General features: G+C 37.1%; 2 protein-coding genes and 1 non-coding gene across 3 annotated transcripts; 1 reads left to right on the top strand and 2 right to left on the bottom strand.

The window, feature by feature from the left end:
• Positions 1–2,988: 2,988 nt before the first annotated feature.
• TRNAL-CAA (transfer RNA leucine (anticodon CAA)) lies at positions 2,989–3,072 on the bottom strand. The gene has a single exon. It is a non-coding gene; the product is annotated as a tRNA-Leu (tRNA).
• A 3,492-nt stretch (positions 3,073–6,564) lies between these two features.
• Positions 6,565–8,344, top strand: LOC103440247 (thaumatin-like protein 1). Its single transcript, XM_008378912.4, has 3 exons — positions 6,565–6,910; positions 7,000–7,675; positions 7,888–8,344. Exons 1-3 carry the CDS (start codon positions 6,838–6,840, stop codon positions 8,117–8,119), a joined length of 981 nt encoding a protein of 326 aa, XP_008377134.3. The 5' UTR covers positions 6,565–6,837; the 3' UTR covers positions 8,120–8,344.
• A 1,771-nt stretch (positions 8,345–10,115) lies between these two features.
• On the bottom strand, positions 10,116–14,787 carry LOC103450371 (endoplasmin homolog). The gene is made up of 15 exons (XM_008389706.4): positions 14,519–14,787; positions 14,238–14,358; positions 13,995–14,148; positions 13,825–13,905; positions 13,620–13,731; positions 13,396–13,522; positions 13,150–13,288; positions 12,752–12,869; positions 12,412–12,611; positions 12,081–12,296; positions 11,830–11,995; positions 11,480–11,618; positions 11,221–11,371; positions 10,697–11,101; positions 10,116–10,579 (listed from the first exon to the last, which is right to left on the bottom strand). Exons 1-15 carry the CDS (start codon positions 14,583–14,585, stop codon positions 10,319–10,321), a joined length of 2,457 nt encoding a protein of 818 aa, XP_008387928.2. The 5' UTR covers positions 14,586–14,787; the 3' UTR covers positions 10,116–10,318.
• Between the last annotated feature and the right edge of the window lie 1,746 nt (positions 14,788–16,533).

The following is a 16,533-nucleotide window of genomic DNA, read 5'->3' as shown; positions in this document are numbered from 1 at the left end:
CCCTTTAGTTATTTTCTGGTTCGGGTCAAGAATTTTCGGCATGTGTCCAAATTAGCTTATGCATATAACATATATGTTCATGCACAACCAGTTTCATAACAGGTATATTTGGGGCGGGATATGATAATGAATTTACCGTTTTGTGATCATTACGATCGTGTAAAATTTAATACTTTTGTATTTTTTGACTCAAAAATAGAATTTAAAACGCCATATGATCAATACATGATACGAAACAATCAATACAAGGACTCATGTCGCTTTGTGAACAGTGAAGCTGGATCCCCTTTATGTCCAATCAAGCTCAAATACTTCTTGTTGGGGCTCTTAGAGATGGTGAAAAGCCATCGAATCCACTACCACTGATTTCGTCAAATGCAGCCGGGAAACTTTGTTTTGAAGCTGGCAAACACTTCATGATGCTTGCTTGTCAAAATGATTCCTTTGTTTTCAAGTTGGCAAACCCTTCAAGTTGCTTGCTTGTCAAAATTATTCCTAATAATTTGCTTGTATTATTGTTTATTTAATGAAATTTGAAGAAGGATGATTACCGCTAATTGAATTCCGAGTCATGATGAATGAGATGTTGGACCAAAGTGCAGTGCGGCCACACTTTTGTCTTGTCAACTTGACTCACACAAAACTAAACTTCTACTTAACTACTACCTCCTGCATTAGTTTTCTACCCTTATGTTTACATAAATGACTCGACTATACATGCATATATATGAACAAACTAAAAGCTTTCATATATATATATATATATATATATATATATAGGTTTTCGTTGGGGCATCATTATCGCCAATAAGAACAAATACAGCCTGAAATTTGAAGAATATGATATATACATACATACTTATATATATATATATATATATTGCCGCCTGAACATGTATATACATATATAATTAACAGACAAAAATAACTATATTAAAGGGGACTCTGGATAATGATCTGAATGTGAAACTAGCCTCCATTTTTGACCTATAATCCTTTGTTGGAAAGGAAATTACTTTATTCTTTTTTTGGTGTGTGAGTTAATTATCAAACCAGAATAAGTGAATCTCCACTGTATATTAACTTTTTGTCAAACTTAATACCTCAGAGAAATTTGTAATAAAATATATAAAATTGCTAGTTGCAGATTCTTTTGTTTGGATCATGCCAAACAATGCTAGTTGCATATTCTAAACGCCGAACTGCGGTATCCATAAGTTATTGGATTTTCCAAAGTTCTCAACCAACAAAAACTATTACTTTCAATCTCTTTCCTTTGTCTTTTTTCTTGTTTGTTAAATCGAAAAGTCCACCCAAATAAGCTTTTATAGAAAGTCTGCAGAGCTAAGCCCATCTTGCCCAATGAAGCAAAATCATATGCAAAGTATGTGTGTTGGGCCAAACACACGACTCAGACAAACTGCACTTTACTCAAATCAGCTTCCGATCCTAACCTCATTCTTTTGAAACTCCGAATTGGTATTTATATGCATATTTAAGAAAGAAAAAAAGGATGTTCCTAGCACTACGGTATAACAGTATATGGTGTCTTTAAGTTCGAGCTTTCATGAATAACGAGTTAACTTGTTTTACTATTGATATAAAGGTTAAATTGCATGGCACCTACCTTCCATGCCATCACTTTGTCAGCTGCCCCTTATTACAACTTACAAGTCGATCTTTCCCTTCGATGTAATACTTTTACTTTAGATTAATAAAATCACTTTTTATAGTTAGGGAGGGTCCATATACATCAGCCATTTGTGCACAATTAAAGTAAAAAGAAGAGAGAAAAAGCAATTTACCAAAAAAGATACCCTATCAGCTAGATTTATATCCTCTACAACAGTACACAATGTCTGATCAACAATCTAAAAGTCAGAAACAAGGGGGAAAGAAATTAGAGAAACATGTTTTCGTATCGCGGTTTCGATCAACAGATATCGATCTGATCTCCTTTCATTGGACCACCGTTGCAAATGCATGCAAGTTGCTAAAAAGTATAAACTAAACAGTCATCGCCTAGCTAACAGCCTAACAGTTAGTACCTGTGCAGTGCTGCAAATATTCCATGGTCATCCCAAAATTAAAGGGGTCTAATTAAGATAAGGGAAGAACTTTCTGATGAGGTCAATTTTTGCACATGCTGCAACTCCACATGGGACTTTCCAGGGAGCGCGGGCACCTTTTGAACATGCAGCGTCGACATTCCACTCGCATCAGTTGCATGTCATCATCATACGTATTATGCAGAGTTCCCTCCACCGCCAACTTGATAACCTAGCTAAGCTATCGAACCTTCTGCACTTTTGCATGCATGATGGTCAAAAGTCTCAAAACCACCAATTTTTATTTATTCATTTCGTTTTAAAAGCAGAAAATTTGGTGTGCTAGGGTTTTGGATTATCCATATACGCAACATGTTTTAAGCAACTATATAACTCTGCTTATTGAGTGATTAATCGTTTGTAATGCTAACATCCCGGCTTTAAGTGTGATTTACATATTTAAAGTACATTATGTTATGCGGAGAGAGATTGAACAATTTCATTGTTATTGCGTGGGGCTCTCAACCACTAATACAAGATCATAGGAAGAGAGAGTCTTACACATGAGTTTGTATTAAACGCTAAACCCGGCCGTTCCAACTAAATTCAACAGCAAAAGTACTCTTTTGAGCTGCAATGCTACATATCTCTACAAACCAAAGCTCCCACGTCAATTCATGTAGGCAAAAGCAGTATATAGCTAGCAAGTCATCGCACCAAAAGCACACATGCATGCATACAATGTGCTTTGCTTTGTTGACGTTCCAGATACCCAATTTAATTACTAAACTTATAAGCTTTCGTGTAATTCATGGATAACTTAAAAAATAAAGTCAAAATTTCTTTTGAATTATGTCTGTGAGGCCGCTGAATTCTCAAAGGCACTGAGTTGAAGCAAAAAATTATTCAAAAGAAAATAAAACTATCAAAAAGATACATTTGTCAGAAGTGGGATTTGAACCCACGCCCTCTCTCGAAGACCAGAACTTGAGTCTGGCGCCTTAGACCACTCGGCCATCCTGACTTGTGCTCTAACTTTCTTAACTCCGTTTACTTAATTAAAATGTGCGTATTTGACAATCGTTAACAAAGACGCGGCTCCATGTGTAAAGTTTAAAGCAGGAGACCCACAGCGGGAAGTGCATTCCACGCCACCATTGTCCATGCATGCTCTTACGTGGAGCCTTATCAGCAATGTCGGTCACTCCAAAGCTTTTGCTTTACCAGGTTGATCGATGATCGACATCCATAAACTTATTTTGGATCCTATAACTTACAAGCAATTATAATTCTTTATTTTTTATTACATATTATATTATTTACATTAAAGGTAGAAGAGTGGATTGAGTCTCAGCAGCAGAGCCAGAATTTTAGACTAACAGGAGCTCAAATGTCTCAGTCCGAAATGCTCTCCCGATCAGTGAGCAACCGATCAACTTGTTTCGGTTCTGGTATTTGTATTATCATCATCGTCCTCTTTCTTAAACCTAAACCCCAATCATCTTTGACTTTCTTCCTCTCTCCCTCCATTGATCCTCGAACCAAAGTCCTCATCAAAGCTCACAGTAGTAATAGATAGCTTAAACTTCATAGAAGCTACCAACCTCAAATCAAACTTGATGAAAGAAATAAAAGTAAAAACGCCGGATTCGGGGCCTGAGCCAAGCCTTTGAAAAACCTTGAAAATCATAAGTACAACATGAATTTTTATCGGGTATGGTCTGAATTTTTGTCGGCTAAGATTGGCACTATAAATTGGTTATAGTGTGAATATTCAGCCAATAAATTAAAACATTCGTCGGAAGAGGGCTTTTGTGCCGATAAAAGTTTTCTTTGTCGGCTTAGAATTTGTCGGCAAAATAATATTTTCTAGTAGTGACACTAAACTTTTATGTGTGGAAAAAGTGTCAAGAGGGGCCTAGGACCATCTTGGTCCCTTCATGACTCCAGCTTTGTTAAACTTCACAATAAATTAGCCATAATAATTTGATTTAAATTCATTTTTAGTGAAAATTAAGAGAGATAAAATTTGTAATTAATAGAAACATGTTTCATGTAATATACACATCTAATCACTTGGTTTGCTTGTTTTTTTTTTTTTTTCCTGGATTCTGAAAATGTGCTAAGCATATATGAGCAAGTTATCAACCATAATTAAGATTTGTGACCAAGCTGACTAATTTCAGTTTAACCAAAAAGACACACGTAAACATGATCATTTTTTGTTTAATTTTTTTCGGCGGCAGGAGTAAAATTATAGACATCCACAGACAGTACACGTGGCGAGTTACAGAGCACAACAGCTATGCGTCCACCATCCCACGTGCTGGGTTTCCCATCATTGTGCAAAGAGTTCGCTTTCCAATTCAGTCTCACATACTCAGGGATCAGTCATGACATGTATGTATCGAAAGTAAAGAGAGAGGATCAGTCGGATCCTCTTAGTGAGGATCTCGGAATCTTCTTTATGAAGATTTTGGAATTCTTCAATCATATATGTTTATCGTATATTGTGCAGTCAGTTTTTGTTTGGTACTGTTTATATTCAATTTTAAATAAAAAAACTACAATGATTTTCAACCGCACGATGTACGATGAACGAATGTGATTTGAGGATCTGGGAAAATAAACAATCCAAACACGTTTAAGCACTAATTAGTCAATTTCACTAACACCTTTTTATTAGGTAAATCGAAATTTGGTTTAGCAAAGATTTTCTTCTGGCATGTTAACTATCGACTACCTGATGCACTCTCTTTTCAATTTTATTCGGACTTGGAACTTGCAGCGTAACATAAACTTGCATAGATGAAGTTAATATCAATTATATAATTGCTGAATTTTTCTTATAAAAAACGAAATAAATTCTTTTGCATGGGCATGTACGTGCATGCTACATTGTAAATTCTTCTAACTTTTCCGATGAAAATGTTCTCTTCTAAGAAATCTCCATTTCTTTATGTGATTCGGTTCACTATCTGTGCTAAAACTTGTAAAATTAATTCTTAAAAATAAATTTCTACAAAAAGACCATTCAAATTTGAAACTACACAATCGTTGAATTAAAGATTTAGGGTTTCTTTAGAGAATCGTATTCGTCCACTTTTTTTACTATAAATAAATGTCTTAATAGTTTTGAATTTGTCAAACTTTTTGCAAATAAGATGATCTATGAATGATATTTTAAAATATAGACGTTCAGAGAGTTAAAATATATTACAGAGTGGATCTCACAAAAATGTGTCAAAAATGGTGTAAAAAACCCGACATATATATATCCTTTATGCATAAGGATCCCCATTTTTTTTTTCAAAAAATGGGAATTAGGTGTGGGCTCACTCCACAACGAACGTCAATGATCCGGACCGTTTATTTTGTAAGTCTTAATTCATAGATTATCCTTGCAAAAATTCAATTCAATCAGAAACCATTTGCTTATTTAATTATCAAGATAAAATTTAATTGTTTCTTATATAACAAAGCATCCATTAATTTCTTTGGACCCAATTAGATGTCTTAAACATTTCCGATTTGGTTAATATTTTGTAAGGATGATATATGAGATGCAACTTGAAAAATAGATGATTCAGATCGTTAAAGTTCGATGTAGTGTAGACCTCACAACTAATCCCTATTTTTATAAAAAAATGAAAATATGTTCCCTTAAAGATTTCCTATATATATATAAGATTTGAGCATCCAATTCCATGTAGAAATGTTGTCAACCCCATAGAAATTGAGGATGCTTCCCCCATTGATTGAATCATTGGATTTGGAAAACGATCGAAAAGCAAAGATTCTCAAGAAACATGTATATAATTTAGTGGTCGTAACACGTCTCTTAGGTGGAATTTGTTGATACTTGATACAAGAAAGGGATCCTCTTTGGATTCCTCCCTCTTAATTCACCAAATTAAGGGATTCGTGTCGTTAAAATTTGATCTAACAACTACCAACAAGGGTCTATTTTAAAAGTTATAATAACTTCAACTGTTTTATCAAATTTCAATGGCACGAATCCTCTTATTTGATGGATTATAAGAAATGAATCCGGAGAGGATCCCTTTCCCTAGGTACATACCAAATCAATAGATGCTCGATAGAATAAAGGAGAAGAGTAATTTACTATATAATCAAGTGCAACAAACATTAATTGTTTTCATCTTATTTTGTTTTGTTTTGCAAACTTGTTTATATATAATATGCGTGGCACTGAAACTTAAGCTTTTCTATTAAGCAATATTGTATTTTATAAATTATATAATATAATTCCACATTCACATGCAATAATAAAGTTCATCTCTTCTAGAGTGTCACGTTGAACAAAATTATTGATCTAAGAAACATAGAAATTGTTTCAAGTGTCTGGTATTTAAATAGAAAAACACAAAAACAAAATTATTTATTTTATTTCTATTATGATATATAAAGTATCCCTTGAATACTCGGTACTTCAAAAAGTCTGTCGACTGAGAGACAGCACTATATCATATATAGGATTTTGTTATTTCCCTTTGCAGAACTTTCCCTCAGATTGAGTGTTTGACCTACGCAAGTGACATGGCTCATATAATTTTTTTCATCACACAACCCACCATCTTTATATTTATAAGCACTCACATGCAAACCAAAACACCAAGCAATCACAGCCTCCACAAAATCAACTCAAAAATTTCATCACCACCAAATTCTATTTCTCCTGCATTAACTAGTAAATCTTCTGGGGAATGCAAGCATCCATACTTCAGTACACAAAGATCCAATCATCCGTACGTATTCTTCAAGATATATGGATCTGATGGCCTTTTTCCATTATTCTCCTCTTCACATCACTCTAATTTTGTTTGCAATTTGCTGCAAAGGTATGTAAACAAATCAGTTCTGCAGTTAATTAATTTCCTAAAAAATTATCATTCAAATTTGAAATAAATATAAACCAAATATGTTGCAGGAATATCAGGAGCTACATTTACAATGATGAACAAGTGCGACTACACAGTATGGCCGGGAATTCTATCCAATGCGGGGACTACCAGTTTAGACAGCACCGGCCTTGAGCTCCAACCGGGCGGCTCACGTTCCTTTCAATCTCCACCTAACTGGTCCGGCCGGTTCTGGGGTCGAACAGGCTGCAACTTTGACCCCACAACCGGGGCTGGCACCTGTGCCACCGCCGACTGTGGCTCCAACCAGATGGAATGCAATGGTGCAGGTGCAACCCCGCCCGCTACTCTGGCTGAGTTCACAATTGGCGGCTCTGACAACCAGGACTTCTATGATGTCAGCTTAGTTGACGGATACAATTTGCCCATGATGGTGGAACCTAGCGGCGGTTCCGGTAATTGTTTGTCGACCGGGTGCGCCACCGACTTGAACCAACGGTGCCCCGCTGAGTTGCAGTTCGGGAACGGCGCGGCGTGTAAGAGTGCGTGCGAGGCGTTTGGGAGCCCGGAATACTGCTGCAACGGCGCGTTTGCTACGCCGGACACGTGCAAGCCGTCGGTGTACTCGGAGATGTTTAAGTCGGCATGTCCGAGATCGTATAGCTACGCGTACGACGATGCCACGAGTACGTTTACATGTAGTGGAGCTGATTACACCATAACCTTCTGCCCTTCTACTACAAGGTAAGGATCATATGGATTATCACAATTCACTCAGAGCAAAAATCTTTAATTTTTCTTCATTCTTTTCATTAATTTTATCTTTTTTTTGTTATATAAACTTTAATGAAATAATTTAATCTAAAAACAATGAGTAATTTGACTCTTTATAAATTATAATTACGTTTTCGTCACTTTAATTTAACTTTATATATGTTGTGTATATATACATGCAGTCAAAAATCGGCAACAGATACATCAACAAGCACAACAAATACCGGGTCAGGTTCCCGAGGTGGGAGTGGGACGACGGCCGGGGAGCTGCCGACGGTGGCAGGAAAAAGTAATCCGTCATGGTTACCAAACTTTTACACCGGAGACTCGTCCAAGACCATCTCTTCTGCTGCTCTTCACTATACGTTGGTTGCTTCGGCTGCCATTGTCTACCTTATCTCCTTGCCTTATTGATCGTACGATGCACTACTGCACATGGATCCTCAATGGCTGGATCAAGACACGTGTATAGATTAATTATATATATATATTAATTAGCGTATTCAATACTTTCTCTGAACAATTTTGTAATTAAGTTGATTAGTGTTACTCGGCATCAAAGAAAAAGCTTTTTGAGATTGAGGCAATGTCATTAATTATATATTAAAATTGATTTAAATGGAGATTACATTAGTAAAAGTGTTTGCTTATCTTTGAATCTAAGGAAATGTAATTTGGTTGGTGACCTGTAAAATAAAACGAACTTTGCTGGAATCACAAGCTTTGGTAGGTCTGGACATTTATGCCCCCGTCAGTCTCAATGGATTGTAATCATTATTTCTTGCAAATGATTTCGTCTTCCTCCTAAGAATCTTGTTGAGATTCGAAAATGAACAATGCTACTTGTTAACACTCAATTCAAATTTGGGAGTTTAAAAAAGATTAGTGTGGTCGGTCTTTGATGGGCTCCGGATAGAAACAATTCAAACAACAAGAACTTAACAACAAGAGTTAAATGGTTCACCCTAAAAACTAGGCTACATCCACTGAGGCGCTCAGATATATTAATTGAATGTTATACTAAGCGCTTGGTATAATCTAGTCTCTTTTTTCTTTCCTTTTTGTCCGACTCGTTATAATTGGTTCTCAACCCTCTTATATAGGCCCTTAGTGAGTCCCAAAAGTCTCTAGACTTGAATCTTCCACCGGCTTCGAATTTAATGAACCAAGTATATAGACGTGACCTTCTAGCTGCCCCTCCGTTCTTTAGTTGAAGTCCACTTGCATGTTTTATTGGGCTAAAGAGTACCGAGCGCCTTGCTCGTCCTTGAGGTTCGAGGATACCCATGCCCAAGCGCTTGAACAATTAGCCTCTATGTCCCTTCATGGGCTTTTGCTCTCACCAATGACCAACACGTGGCTTGGGGTTGATGTCCAAGTAGGCATGTCCCTGTACTTCATGCCATAAAGTTTTCAATATGCCAACTTGCTGCCAGCAGTCGGAAAATACTTTATGAGAAGGTGCTCACTTCATCACTAACAGGCAAGCCCTATCGTTGAGCGGTCATCCATAACGATCAGGGTTGTCACTTTCTAATCCCATGGGGCCTTGGTCTCCCCTTCCTTTTTTGGGCCTTGGTTTTCCTTTCTTTTTTGTCCTTTTGGGCATTGGCCTTCCTTTCTTTTTGTAGATCTTCAGAACATCTTTAAAGAAGATGTCAAATTTTAAACATAAAATTTAAATTTGACAGTCTATGTGGCATTTTGACATCTTTTAAAGTTTTACTCTCCATCCAATATGTCAAATTAAATTATTACTTTATTATATTACAAAATAAATTATTAAACAAATAAAAATTTAATTAAAGACATTTAATACTTACTAAATCAGGAATGTTCATCAAATGCACCAAAGAGGCATGAATGCTCGGGTCAAACCAAGCATTCATTGTAATAATGATTAAACTAACAAAAAATTAATAAAAAGCATTAACAATTAATTTTGAAGCTACTGTCAAATTTGACAACAACTCTCTTGTTGTCAAATCATGTCATTGCCACATAAGATTTGACATTTCGGTTGAAGAACATTAGTGTGGTTTTTTTTTTTACTGTTATATAACTTATGTAGACATTTTGACATCTTATTTGGAGATGCTCTTGTTGGGCTTCTCTTAAGCCTTTCACTATTTTAGGGGCCGAAAAGAAGCCACTCCGTTATAGTTTATTCTGGTGGCTGATTTGGTCGTATGGCTATTTCTTTGAAAAATCAATCTAATTCTTAAGATCCAGAAAAACTAATTTGTGCCAATGACCGAAAATTTGGGTGGGACAGTCTAATCATCGAAGTTATGCCACTCTCACATTTATTAGGAGATTGGCATGTATTTTGGTCCCCTACCGAACGCACGCCATTCCTATCATGTGTGATAACTATCATAGTCAAGCAACAATAAATAACCAAGAAAAAGAAACAGAAACAGAAGATTGAACATTGTAATTGCAAGGAAAATACATCACGGCATTGATTAGTCTCTGCAATTCATCACTTAGATGCTGGAGACAAAATTCTGGTTTATATGATTACAGTAACTCTATTCAACCTAACGTCTTAACTAAACCAAACGGAATCACATAACTGCAACGTTTCGAATTCCCGCTTCTCAAGTCAACCTACAACTCGTCCTTAAGTGAATCAGCATCGATCTCAGCCTCAGCCTCGGGGGTAGCTGCAGCTTCGTTTGCAGCAGTTTCTGTCTCAACTTCTTCGGCATCATCTTCCTCCTCAACTTCAACGTCAGGGTTGATGTTTAGGCTAGACTTCACTGAACTGTAGATGCGGGAAGCAAAGTCCTTAGGGTCTGGAAGATTGAAGCCGCTCTCCATGAGTGCGGTCTGGTAAATAAGCTGCGCTGTCAGCTTCACACTCTCATCCTGAAGAGCAAACAAATAATTGCGTAAGATAAACCACATTCGTCAGCAATTCTACAGATAAACCACATTCGTCAGCAATTCTACAGATAAACCACATTAAAGAAGTTTAGAACATACCTCGGCGTTCTTTACTACTCTCTCGCGGAGCTCCTTGATGATTGGGTGCCTTGGGTTAATCTCAAGTATCCTCTTGCCACGCATGTATCCTTGCTTGTTAGCGTCTGATAATGTCTGAGACTGCATGATCCTCTCCATGTTTGCACTCCAACCATACTTTGATGTCACAACCACACAAGGGGTGTCGGCCAAACGGTTGGACAGCTTTACATCATCCACATTGTCGCTGGCAAGAGCACTCTTCCACCATTTAGTGAGCTCCTTGTATGATTCCTTGAGTTCCTTGTCCTTTGAGTCTTTGCCGAGTTTCAAGCCCTCCTTTGACACGTTCTGGAATTTCTTGTCTTCATAGTCCATCAAGTATTGCATCAGATATTCGTCAACTGGATCTGTGAAGAAAATAACCTGCAACAATACAAGTGAAGAGGTAAATAACATACAAAACATGCCATTTCATGACTGAAAGTAACAAAACAAAAAAAAGCCAGAAAAGAACTAAAAGAATTGGAGATTTTCGTATTTACCTCAAAGTTTTTCTTCTTAAGCCGCTCGAGGAATGGAGATTTTTCCAATTGTTCCTTGCTGGCTCCAGTAATGTAGAATATGTCCTTCTGCCCAGATTTCATCCTTGAAATGTACTGATCTAGTGAAGTCAATTTGCCATCTGACTTGGTGCTGCCAGAGAATTCAAATTAGTCATTCAACCACATGAAGACGACTATAAAGATGTACTATGCTGTCAATAAAACGAAACATAAATAGTAACATAAAAATTATAAATACCTCTCGAATCTTAGGAGTTTTGCCAAACGATTCCTGTTAGCCGCATCTTCAATGATACCAAGTTTAATGGACTTGCCGAATTCATTCCAGAATCTTGTGTATTGGCCTCTCTTCTCGTCATCCTCACTTTTTTCAACCTCTGTTTTCACATCAAAATTCAAGAAGCAAAAGTGATCAATTAATGAAAAACAAAACTCCTTTTAAGTTTTCAGTTTTCAAGTGATGGAACTGATGCAAGCAAGTCCAGACTGCGGTCATTATGACATCTATACTATACAGCAATTAATATGTTCAGATTGAATACTTCCAGAACTGTAAAGATAACTGGTTGCATAAATTAAGCTCCATACCTTTGTTGTCTTTGTCACTGGACTCATCAGGATCTTCCTCAGCAAGTTTACGGATCATATCAAGAGCTTTGCGGATAAGTTTCTTCTTGATGGTCTTCAAACTGCTGTGTTGTTGAAGCATTTCTCGGGATACATTGAGTGGCAAGGTGTCGGAATCAACAAGACCCTGTTTGAAAAATCATCAATGTAAAATCCAGTTTGAGGCTAGCATGTATAAAACCAATCCCATAAACCTGATTGCAAGAACTTACCAACAAAAAGTTTAGATACTTTGGCAAGAGCTCATCAAATTCATCTGATATGAAAACCCTTCTAACATACAACTTCAAGTTGGATTTATTGGCATTGTAATAGCTCTCGTATAAATCATGAGGAGCCTTAGGAGGCACAAACAGGACAGCCTTGAATTCCACATCACCTTCAGCAGTAAAGTGGCTCCATGATAAAGGCTTCTCATCACCGAAATCCTGTTGAACAATATATGTGCCATTGATGAATACAGAGTATAAAAGGTGATTTAGATTCCAAAATAACATTCGACAAGGTCAAGCAACCATCATATGTATCATATACAAAAGTTACCTTGGCGAGAGAGTGATAGAATTTGGTGTACTCTTCATCGGTCACTTCCTTCGGACTGCGTAACCATATAGCTTTAACATCATTAAGAAGTTCCCATTCATAAGTAGTTTCTTTTTTTGTCTTTGTCTTTGGTTTCTTCTCAGCATCTTCATCTTCATCTTCGCCTTTTTCAGTTTCCTCTTCGCTTTTCTCAGTTTCAGCTGTTCACAATTGTTGAGTGCAGGGAGGAAACAATATGTGAGAATTTGTATCAAAATATATGAGACTACGCATATATTAGGAATTAAGTACTAGATTTTAAAAGTAAATTTGAAAAAGGAGTTTGAACACGGCTGCATACATGATTCCTCTTCATCATTGGACTCATCCTCATCAGCAGGAACCTCCACATCTACCTCTTTGCTTGCCCACAAACGGATGGGGAAGTTGATAAATTCAGAATATTTCTTCACCAACTCCTGAAAAACAAAACAATAAGTAAGTTATCATGAACCATCATTTTAACATAACCACTACATTATAATTAATGTGTAGAACTATCATTATCTTCTTTACGTGGCAGAATGTTTGGCCGTTAAACAAAAACAAGAAAAATGCAGAACGTTACTGATTCTAATAGGATTGAATAAGAAAGGGATAAATTGTTTGTACTACAAAATAAGGGAACCAACGTGAGCACAAATCGAAATAAAACCAAGTAATCACTGGTTAGAAGTCCCAAATGGGGAAACCACTCACTTTTAGTTTGCTCTCTTCCAAATACTCCCCTGCTTCCTCTCTAAGGTGCAGTCTAATTTCAGTACCACGTCCTAGTGGCTCATTTTCTGTATCCTCGGCGACTACGAATGACCCATCAGCCTTTGACTCCCAAATATGCCTGAAGCACATGAAATTTACATTGTCAACATTAAACAGTTAAGTATCCCCTAAAAAACCTGTTAGCATAAAAAATGAACGAAAGAGTAACTTGTTATAAACCCTTACTGTTTATCATCATTGTGTTTGCTGATGACTTCCACATTATCGGCAACCAAGTACACAGAGTAGAACCCAACTCCAAACTGCCCAATAAGATTGAGATCGCCGCTAGTCTGCATCTTCTCCACAAAGGCTGCAAGCGTAAAATCAAAGTTCAATCAGTATAAAGTAGAAACAAACACTCAGTTCCACTCAAAATTTTGATCTCCAAATAAAAAACAAGCATGTACCTGAAGTTCCAGATTTAGCTATGGTTCCCAAGTTCTTGATTAAGTCTTCCTTTGTCATACCGATACCCCTATCGCGAATGGAGATAATTCTCTTCTCCTTGTCTAATTTAATCTACAAATTTTTCAAACCAGTGCGACAACGCTCTTAAACATATCATTTCGTATGCTTCATTAAGTGAAAAGCAAAGCAAGAACCACTACTTACCTGAATTTCGAGGTTAGTGTCATCGCCTTCGCCCAAAACATCCTTGTCCGTGAGGGCGAGGAATCTAATCTTGTCCAGTGCCTGAGATCGAAAAAAATTCCGATTAGCAATCGAAATCATGTCAGGTCAACGATAAAACATTGAATGTTAGATTAAAGTCAACGCGTTACATCGGAAGCATTGGAGATCAACTCCCTGAGGAAAATGTCCTTGTTGCTGTAGAGGGAGTGGATGATAATGTCCATCAACCGAGACACCTCCGCCTGGAACTCGAAGTGCTGCGCGTTGCTGCGCTGCGATCTCTTCGAGATTGACTCTGCCTCCCTAAAAATACCACAAGAAAAATGCATCCACTCAGAATCTAGGCCTTCGAATTTTTCGAGCTCGGATATTGGAAATAACAAAGCTCTTACCTCTTGGCGACGTCGGAGTCGGTGGATAGCCCACTGGGAACAGCGCCGATCTTCTCCTCCACCTTCGGCGGATCTACGAGCTCGTCGGAATCAGCCTCCGCGTTGGCCTGTAATTTCCGACCTGAACAAACACAGATCGCCAGAAAACCCTGATCAATTCAAAATCTCCAAATCGAAGTTCGATTTCAGAAACATTTACTCATAGCAATGCATCATTCACCATTCAACTAATCGAGATCTACACAGACGAAGAGAAATGCGAGCAGAAACCCTAGGCGTACCTTGATCGGGGAGGAGGGAGAGAAGGCAGAGCAGAAGCAGAACGGAAGGGATCGTCCACTTCCTCATCGTTGCGACTCCAAAACACTTCGAAGAAGAACAAGTTCTAGTAACTTCGCTCACTGAGATTTATCCGATTCAGTGTGTGCTGCTTGCCAGCATCTCCCACAGCTTCGGATTTTATATCTGGCTCCTGCCGTTTAGACGGGGGCAAGAGTCGTCTAACGGTGATTGGCTTGGTTTTGCCAGCGTGGACAAATCGATGGTCTCTGATTTGTTTGGGGAATATGTGGATGGTTTTTATTGGGCCTTCTCTATTTCCTTGACGTGGAGACGGGTCCACCGACGACTTGAGAATTCCAGTCTTGCTTTGACGGGTCAGATCAGAGCTTGTGCTACCACCGTGGATGATCGTAGGGCTGGTGTTTGCTGGTTAGACGTGGCAGTCTAGTATTGGCGCTTGTTTCGTCCTTGACGTGGAGAAATAATATAAAAAAACAGCTGTGGTTCTGATCTGCTTGAATTATCAAAGCCCAATTACGATTGGGCTGGGCCTCCATAATCTACACAACTAATAACCAATCTTCGGGAGTGATTCCAATTGACATCTGTTAGGTCATTAACATTAAGTTATGACGTAAAAAAGTATTAAAGAGGGTTTTTACTGTCGCATTATATATGGAGCTATGAGTCCCTGAATCCACCCCTTTTAATCAAGCAAATTTTAGAATCAAAGCCATTGATTTTGGGCATTTAAAGTTCCATAAATGACGGAAAAAATAAATTGTATTTGTCCACGTCATGAGTTAATCCTTGTGACCTTATCACTTAACATTGGTTACCTGACGAGCAGGGGCGGATTTACTAAGGGATCAAGGTGGTCTCGGGACCACCCGGAAGCTCAGATAAATGGTTGTGAAAACCTCCTAGAACCACCCAAGTCTGGGCAATGGTAGAGTAGAGCAGCAGCCGTGGCTGTTGCGCTGTGCAAAACTACAAGAGGAAGAAGAAAGGTATTTTTTTTAAATGATTTGGCCAAAACGACGTCGTTTTGAATCAAGTCATTAACAAAAAATTTAAAATCCACGAGAGAGCTTTCACGTAATAGCACTCACCATCTTTTATTAAAAAGTCAAACAATTTGAAATTTAATAAAAGCCCATGGCTTTTTATTAGTCTGCTTTCAATCAAATTCAACTTTATCAAATATAATATACCTAATTGTATGCCGCTCCTATTCCTCACGCCACCCAAGCCAGCAAACGCCATCAACAGCAATTTCAGAATTTCTATAAGTTTTCTAGTTTAGTTTAGTGTTAGTTTATACTTATTTTTAGCGTTAGTTCATACATATTTATTGTTAATTTGTTAGGATTTTTTTTTTAATTTTTTTTTAAAGAACACTAATTAAAAACAAAAGATAGAACAATGAATACATATATGTAAGGGTCTTTGATATTGGTTTTTGGTAAGGGTTTTTGATAAAAAATCAAACAATTACACACTAACGGGTTTTAAATTAAGTTCAACCTTATTCATTGTTAATTTTTTAGGATTTTTTCATATCTATTTTAGTGTTAGTGCATACATATTTATTGTTCGTTCATACATATTTATTGTTCATTCGTTAGGATTTTCTGATATTACTTGAAATGTGTTATAGTGTTTTTTTTTGTAGAAGATTGTGTTACAGTGTTAGTTCATACATATTTTTTGTCAAAGTTGTAGTTTGCCATTTATTTTTCTATGTTATTTTCATTTTTTTTTCTGGAACTTTTATATTAGGACCACCCATTGTTAAAATCCTGGATCCGCCATTGCTGACAAATGTCAATTATTAAAACATTAGGTAGTTATTTATAAAAATTTTAAAAGTTGAGATCAATTTGAATAAACCCCTAAAAATCAATTTGAATAAACCCCTAAAAATTGAGTATTTATCCGCACTTACTACTTGACCCTTTTTTTTCTTGAGAATTGTTATGCGTTTAAAATAGTCATCTTATTCTCATTCGTC

Source organism: Malus domestica, chromosome 08, assembly GCF_042453785.1.
Source record: "Malus domestica chromosome 08, GDT2T_hap1".
Taxonomy (NCBI): Eukaryota; Viridiplantae; Streptophyta; class Magnoliopsida; order Rosales; family Rosaceae; genus Malus; species Malus domestica.
The sequence above is the reverse complement of the archived record's forward strand: the minus strand, read 5'-3'. Positions and strand labels throughout refer to the sequence as shown.

Coding starts and splice junctions, on each gene's coding strand:
- LOC103440247 (XM_008378912.4), top strand. CDS start 6,838: ATGGATCTGATGGCCTTTTTCCATTATTCTCCTCTTCACATCACTCTA. Junction 6,911..6,999: donor GTTTGCAATTTGCTGCAAAG/GTATGTAAACAA, acceptor AATATGTTGCAG/GAATATCAGGAGCTACATTT. Junction 7,676..7,887: donor TTCTGCCCTTCTACTACAAG/GTAAGGATCATA, acceptor ATATACATGCAG/TCAAAAATCGGCAACAGATA.
- LOC103450371 (XM_008389706.4), bottom strand. CDS start 14,585: ATGAGGAAGTGGACGATCCCTTCCGTTCTGCTTCTGCTCTGCCTTCTC. Junction 13,906..13,994: donor TGATCTCCAATGCTTCCGAT/GTAACGCGTTGA, acceptor TTTCGATCTCAG/GCACTGGACAAGATTAGATT. Junction 13,523..13,619: donor AGCTAAATCTGGAACTTCAG/GTACATGCTTGT, acceptor TTACGCTTGCAG/CCTTTGTGGAGAAGATGCAG.